At 30.8% G+C, this 8439-nt stretch overlaps 2 protein-coding genes across 2 annotated transcripts; one reads left to right on the top strand and one right to left on the bottom strand.

Moving 5' to 3' along the window:
• The first annotated feature begins 129 nt into the window (after positions 1-129).
• Positions 130-2107, top strand: LOC124529865 (evolutionarily conserved signaling intermediate in Toll pathway, mitochondrial). The gene is made up of 5 exons (XM_047103796.1): positions 130-699; positions 798-1024; positions 1110-1317; positions 1447-1569; positions 1869-2107. Exons 1-5 carry the CDS (start codon positions 312-314, stop codon positions 2042-2044), a joined length of 1122 nt encoding a protein of 373 aa, XP_046959752.1. The 5' UTR covers positions 130-311; the 3' UTR covers positions 2045-2107.
• LOC124529867 (TM2 domain-containing protein CG10795) lies at positions 2096-3537 on the bottom strand. Its single transcript, XM_047103797.1, has 4 exons — positions 3128-3537; positions 2942-3023; positions 2629-2794; positions 2096-2466 (listed from the first exon to the last, which is right to left on the bottom strand). The coding sequence occupies exons 1-4, from the start codon at positions 3369-3371 to the stop codon at positions 2344-2346; spliced, it is 615 nt and encodes a 204-aa protein (XP_046959753.1). The 5' UTR covers positions 3372-3537; the 3' UTR covers positions 2096-2343.
• Positions 3538-8439: the final 4902 nt, after the last annotated feature.

Genomic DNA, 8439 nt, shown 5'->3' with positions numbered 1-8439 from the left:
ATCTATGAATCAATACTTTCATTTTTTTTTTAATTTTTAATTGAAATAAATGATTATTCAAGTCATATAACATGAATATATTATATTATTTGATCGGTATATTCTATGCTTTATTACTGTTGACATTTGACAGAACGAGTACAATACACCATCTGATTTGTATGTCATAATTTCGAAAATAAAAAATGCTTATTTAAAATAAATAGCTTAAGAAAAATGTAATTTTTTACGTTATTAGGGTGCGAAACTAAATCTCTCAACTTGTCATATTTTATAAGCTTCAATTAAATACTATATTTTTATAACCTAATATGAACGTGAATAATATCCTAAGGAATATTATTAGATCTCGAACAGCAAATATTATTTGTCAAAGATGGAAAAGTTCAGACAAAGAATTGACTACTTACGATCCCTTTTTAGCAAAACCCCAAAAAACTAAAGAAACATATCTAGAAGTGATAAAAATGTTTGAAGAACGAGATACTAGAAGACGGGGTCACGTCGAATTTATTTATGCAGCTCTAAGTCGAATGAAAGAATTTGGGGTACAGAAGGACTTGGAAGTTTATAAAGCTCTAGTTGATGTTTTACCGAAAGGAAAAATGGTACCCACTAATGTTTTCCAAGCGGAATTTATGCATTATCCCAAACAGCAACAGTGTGCTGTGGATTTATTAGAGCAAATGGAAGATAATAGTAAATAATAATTTTTGATACTTATTATTTATTTTAGAACATTTAAATATCAATAATTTCAATTGTATTCTTTAACCATAATATTATTTATTTATTAGAGGTAATGCCGGATTCTGAAATGGAGCAAATGCTGTTAAACATTTTTGGAAGGCGAGGGATACCACTCAGAAAATACTGGAGAATGATGTACTGGATGCCTAAATTTAAAAATCTCAGTCCATGGTACTTGCCGGAGAAGTTACCCGTTGATACCATGGAATTGGCAATACTGGCATTAAAAAGGATAACATCAGTTGACCCTGATACAAAAATTGACATTTGGAAGGTGATAACATTTTTACATGCATTATAATTTAACATGTTTTTATGTTACAATCTTGTACTGTGTTATATTCCTAAATTTTTGTCAGACAGAAGAAATTGAAGCTTCTTTAGATAAGACATGGATTGTGAATGGTCAAAGTAGAGTGCAACAAGTACTGTTAGCGGAACAACCACCCGATGAGCCCCTTGTTATAAAAGGACCATTTAATATTTATTTACAAGATCAAGTTGTAACATACTTTCTACTTCTTGGAAAGACAAGGCCTGAGTATCGAGATGATACTGATTTGGATGGTATGTTTAATTTAAATATTGCATTAATTTCTTTAACTCCATGTAGCCATAGATAACATAAATATAAAGTTTTCTTCAATAAGAAATGCTTAAAATATATTATTTAATAACTGAATGTACCTATTTTAGATGTATCAAATATTGAGACACCACCAAGAATACCGGGAGTTATTGGAAAAGTAACTTTACCTCAAGTTAAAAATACAATACATGAACAAGACGATGGGACGATAGTTGCCGTTTGTGCCACAGGTTTGTCAAATAAAAATTTAAAAGAAACTATAAATACTTACAATATTCTTTAATCATTTAAAAGTAACACAATAAATAAAATTTATGTTTCAACTTTTTACTTTCAACCACTTGAAAATAAATATTTATTTGATTTAACAATAATTTATTATATTATTATTTATTACACTTGAATTGTTTTTAAAATGTTATGCAGTTACATTTAATTGTTTAAGGGTATGGCTATTACATAAGTTTAGTGCATAAAATTGTGTTCCCATCAAAATAATGAATAAAAAAATTAAACAATATTGTTACAGGGACATCATCTAGAGATTCCTTGCTGTCGTGGATCAGGTTACTTGAAAAATATAACAATCCCCATCTAGCAAATATACCTGTGATATTTACTCTTATAGCTCCTCCATCAGATGTTTCATTATTTGACGCTCAACAAGAAAATGAAACTAATAAAAATACCAGTTCACCTAATTAAATGGCAACTTTTGTAGTTTAGACAATCTGTATTACCAATAATATAAAATGATTACACTGTTAATATAGTTTTATTTACATTTATACAGGTTATATTAACTGACATAATGTACTCGTTATGTTATTTACATATATACAAAAATAAACCTTATATATACATTGTTGGAGAACTTATTTTTTAAAGCACTAATTTCAGTTTGTATAATTTCATGAAACATTTCACTCCGTCCATGAAATCCAAAAGTTGTGTTAAGTCCATTCATAATCCTCATCAATTTCAAAGGATATGGTACCCCATTGTCATGTAATGTTGTGCCAGTCGGCTTGAGGCAGGAGATAAGTCTCATTGTCACTCCTTACAACAGTTACTCCAGCTCCATAATAAGGAATGACATATGCTGACCCATCTGATGGTCCTACAACCTGTAAAATTTAATGAGGTAAATTATATTATTTGTAAAACAATAAAATAATATACTTGTTTTTTTGTCTCTTTTCTTAAAAAAGTTCAATAATATAAACTTTTGTTATTATGAGTAGTGATATGAATAATTATGTATTAATTATAAACCAAATTTTTTATACCTGTGCTGCAATAAGTATGATATCCAGCAACTGCCCGAGAAACATAAATCCAAGCGTACACAACTTTGCTAAGCCAATACCAGGATATCCAAGGTAGAATCTGTCCAATCCGAACATTCCTAGAAATACTGATAGCAATAAAGCTATTTCTAGAGAATAACCATTCCTGGAAATTAGAGTAAGGAGAAATTAAGTTTCAAGTAATATTTTAGGTCACAAAAAACGATCACTGACCAAATTTATATTTAATACATCTAATATTGAATAAAAAAATGCATTAAAATATTAAATTAGGAAGAAGCATGTAACTTACGTCCATTTACAGGGTAATTTCCTTCGGAAGGTAGAATTGTTGGTTTCATTGCAGATAATTCCATCTGCTGCTATGCATTGAACTGTAACAATTTTATATTTTATTTACAATAAATTATGAAACTTCATCAACAATTACGAGTCATGAAACAGATAAACATTTACGAAGTTTTGTAATTATTTTTACCTTCTGCTTCTCCTTCAGAAGCAATATCCTTTCCTTTGGTGCAGCCGCGATACTGTTGAGTATCCGGATCAATTTGATTTAGACTAGGGTCAGGACATATATACTGTCCCAAACGTAAAGTACTGCAGTCTACTATTACATTTTTGTCGCCCTTAACTTCATCAGATGCGTATGTTTCACAACAAAACAATGACAATAAACTTACAACAAATAAGATCAACATCATAGTAGTTAATACGAGCATGGAATGAACTTCACATTTGTAAGTTCATTTTAAATCGTTATTAGGGAATACGAACGATAGACATTTTACAATATAGCACTAAAAAAATTTTAAAATCGCATCGAATTTTTAGACATTTTCGCATGGACTTATTGACAAATGACAATGACAGTCAGTGCAACGAACGAGTTACAAAATGACTTATATCACAAATGACAGTTGACAAAGTGTTAAACCATAGACAATAAAATCTTGTGAAAACGACCAACCTCCTGTTTTAGCAAACCAAACACAAAAAAACTAAGGGATAGTAATTGATAATAAAATTGATTTTACATTACTTCGTGTAAAAATATAGTGTGCGTGTTTAAATATATTGCTCTTAATCTATAAATTGTGCGCCATGCTTATTTTTGATATTAATGTAAATTGGAACCAAAATTGAGTCCCAGCGATACAACCAATGATGTTGTAGTAAACAGATATGTTATTAACGCGCAAAAAGTGAAGACTAGAAAACGTCCTAATTAGGACGTTTGCCTTTAGTCGTTTTACGTAGTAATACGTTATTATACATCATAATTACGTAGTAATACGTTTTGCGTAATTAAAACATCTAGTTATCCCTTTTACTTATTGTTTTTATCAAGCTATCCTTTTTACTTTTAACGAAATGTAAAAATAAACTAACATAAACGGCGCGGCACACATTTTTCTGTTGTTTAGTATGGATATAACATATCTGTTTATTAGAATATCATTGGATCAACCGTCAACCATTCTTATGGTAGACTCAAAGACTTAATAACATTTATGAACACTTGAGATATTTGTCATGATTTAATATGAATATTAATACAAAATCACTTAGAATATGTTAATTACGTTTTCGTCACAGAAAAAACATTACATTTATTTTATAATAACAATATGAATATATGCTGTACCAACTATTATATTTACACGATGGTTACAGTGTCTTCACTTCTTTTGTTATTATTATAATGCTTATATTGATTGTATTGATACTCTAATTTTTGATGTAAACTGTTATGTCAACTTTATATAGAGATAAATAGATAGAAGACATTTATAATTTTATAAAGAAGGCTGGTGGATATCTGGATGTAGATGAGTTAGTTTAGTTTAATACCAAACAACATACATATATAAACCTGAAAATATATACTAAAAATAATCACGAGAAAAAGGTATTCAACCTATGTACCTAGTAAAAGTTAAAAAAATTGTTAATGTCTTACGTCTGGAAAATGTCTTTCACTTTTGAGGAGATATGGAGCTTACTCTATCACGCTGCACCAGTACGGGTAGTTGAAAGTACGCAAGGCCATCGACTAAGTGATCACACTAATCATCATAGACACAAATTAGGAACATGAATTTATTTGTGCGTGCCCCGACCTCCATGGTCGAGTGGTGTGTACACCGGTTTTCATGGGTACGCCACTCTGAGGTCCCGGGTTCGATTCCCGGCCGAGTCGATGTAGATTACCATTTGTTTTCTATGTTGTCTTGGGTCTGGGTGTTTGTGGTACAGTCGTTACTTCTGATTTCCATAACACAAGTGCTTCAGCTACTTACATTGGGATCAGAGTAATGTATGTAATGTTGTCTCATATGTATAAAAAAAAAATCACGACACCCACTGGGCTACAACGGTCCAGCAAGCTGCTATATTTAGTCTAAACACTAAAAAGAAACGGATTGTAATAGCAATAGATATAAATGTCTGTAATGTATCTATTTCAAAACTTGTCTATTAAAGTTAAGTAAACTTACACATCATACCTAACATATTTTAAAATTTCTAATTATTTTATGTAGGTATTTAATTTCGCCGAGAGTGTAGGTACATATATTATAATATGTAGGTAATAATATGTTTGATAGGTTTAGATTGTATTTAAAATAAAAAAGGGTCATTTTCTGCTATATTAAATACAGTGTACGAGATATGAAACTACGTTGCTACCGAAGAGAATATAAGCACTACGTTTTAGTGCGACCGTCGGCTAAACCTCTTACTCTGAACGGAAACGTTCCGCGGCAAACTGTCCTAACCCTAGATTCAATTTCCGGTAGCACCTCGTGGATGGAAGTGCAAAAGACATTTATTTATTGACCAAATTTATTTTACTTTTAAAAACCTGTCACTATACAATTTGTTCAGAAATATATAAGCATAGAAATATTTTTAGGTATTGACGAATAAATAAATTACTCAATTAGTTTATTTATACGTAATTTTAACTTTCACGTGTTTGTTAAAACCTTTATTTTGTGTCTAATTTGACTGTCAAGTAATAATAATCGCGAGAAGTATGTACCCAACTCTCATTATAATATTTATGCATATCATTATCATCCAAAACTATGATAACTAGAAATTTGACAGGCATGTTTCGAGATCCTTTTGCGGAACAAGCAATTTTTCTTTCACGCTTAGTGAATACGAATAGAGGTTTGAACGTAAAGTATTTTTTTAAAAGTACTAATTATAGCTTAATTTATATATGTATTTATATTTTATATCTATTGCTAGCTGTTGTCCGCGGCTTATACAGAAAAAAGCTTATAAATAACTTAATAGACTAATTTAAAATATTACATTAGTTTAAGACCTCTTTGTAAAGAACACCGGTGGTTCATTCATGTCCATGCAGTCTATTTTAAAGATTTGACCTGGTTTTTTTTTAATTGACTTAAGCGTGACCTGTTCCCTTTTTAACTTAAAATAAATATTACACTGTTTCTCATCTATCCATTCATCATCAAATGATAACTGTAGGTAACCTATGACATTCCGATGGAGTGCCGTAACTATTAGTCTGGTGCCGTTGCATATGGGATCTCAAATTACTCAGTATATTATTGACACGATAATCTTCTAACTTAAAAACGAAATCTATCTCAAGACTAACCTATATAAGAAATTTCAACTTCTATTTCAACACTAAGGGGCAGAATATCCAAAAACGCATAAGTAAGACCTCCCCACCCTTCGAGGAGAAGGTTTGGAACATATTCCACCACGCTGTTCCAATCCGGGTTAGTAGAATACACATGTGGCAGAATTTCTATGAAATTAGACACATGCCAGTTTCCTTACGATGTTTCCCTTCACCGCTGAGCGCGACATGAATTGTAAACAGAAATTAAGCTTATGAATATTCAGGTTTGCCTGGGTTTGAACCCGCAATCATCGGTTCATTTTGCACGTGTTCTAACCACTGGGCCATCTCGGCTCTTATAATTTCTAAACTGTTTCCCAAAAAATATAGTTTCATGTCTCCACCACCCATACGTTACCCATTTGGGGATAGAATATCCAAAAACGCTGAAATAGGTATCCACTTATTTTTAATCAGTATCCCAAAAATAAAATTTCATGTTTCTAACTTAAATAATGACGAACTTGTATACAAACGTTTAACCCCCATTTATCCCCCTTGGGGGTAGAATTTCCAAAATTTCTTTCTCAGTGGGTGTCTACTCAATAAATACTTCCTAATCACCAATTTTCAAGGCCCAAACTTTAGTAGTTTACTCTGGGCGATGATGAGTTAGTCAGTCAGGACTTGTTATTTTATATATATAGATTGTGTATTGTATGTGAGATATAGACAAAACCAAGCAGCAACTTTGAATCAAAGTTATTATTTGTGTATAGATTATATGAAACCGCCACGTCAACGGCCCTTCATTCAAAGCTCATTAATACCTACTTATAATAAATATTAACACTTTAGACTAATATATAAAATAATGTTATTATTTATTTACTATCGGTATAATAAGTCAAATATATATCTTTTAACTTTTTGTCCTAATTATGTTTATGTGTACAGACGAATTATATTTGTGAAATAAATAATAGTTATTTCTCAGAAAAATAAAGAAGCTTATAGAATACTTTTGAGATTATAATTACAACAACAACAACAACAGCCTGTAAATTCCCACTGCTGGGCTAAAGGCCTCCTCTCCCTTAGAGGAGAAGGTTTGGAACATATTCCACCACGCTGTTCCAATGCGGGTTGGTGGAAAAGATTATAATTATTATTATAATATATTATTTATCACTTTATTTGGCCTGTATTTTTTTAAATACTATGCATATTAATTTGCCTCATGTATTTCATTTAATACGGCTATAAAATTAATTCAGGACTAAATGGCGAGGACCATTGTACTCTACTATCAAGCAATAAGAGTACTCAATCAATTGAAGTACCAGCAATTCAGACAAGTATCGAACATATTGTTTTTACAGAAACGCACGTTTCACTCATGACATCAAATTTATTCGAGATGCCTTTTAAAATAAGCAAATATTAATGTTACGATATATGTTATCATTTATGTACCTTCTTCAGGAGATTAGTGTATCTAAGCTTTTTAAAAGAGTATATATAAAACCCTACTAATAAAATATGTATAGTGCTTATATACTCACACCGGAAGTTAGGACCAAGGGATGCATTCCCAGCAATCTAAGAAAGTAGTAGATAAGATTTGTTTTTCACTATTAACGTTACCGTTTGAATAAAGAGTATATGTAAAATAATGTGTATGTACTCCTCTAATATTTTTCGTGAACATCTACACCATCTTAAGAGCCTATTTGAATAAAGTATAATTTGATTTTTTGACTATGTTCGTGCACAATATTTTGGGTTCTTTTTTAAAATATCAGTAAGTACACAAAGTAACTGAATGGGGTTTCATTAATTTAATGAGTATCCTTTAATCCGTATGTAACATTTTAACTACAAGTTTAAATAATGTAATTTTTTTTTAACGAATCGCCCAATATAATTTTTAGATAACTATGTACATATATAGGTTTGGGTCAAAATATATATTGATAAGAATGTAATTGGAATTGGAAATTTTTGGAAACCCTCAGAGAAGTTACAATTTGTAATTTTGTTTTAATTAGTTTCCGGAAGGCGACGTCTGACACAATAATATATGAAAAGTTTGAGTCACCGGTTTGCAGATGCGAACTCAATTTTCTGTACCCTCATTAGTAAATCGTGAACTTTTCAATGGGATAAGTTTTAAA

The sequence above is a fragment of the Vanessa cardui genome, chromosome 5, assembly GCF_905220365.1.
Source record: "Vanessa cardui chromosome 5, ilVanCard2.1, whole genome shotgun sequence".
Classification (NCBI taxonomy): Eukaryota; Metazoa; Arthropoda; class Insecta; order Lepidoptera; family Nymphalidae; genus Vanessa; species Vanessa cardui.
This window is presented reverse-complemented; position numbering and strand designations above follow the sequence as displayed.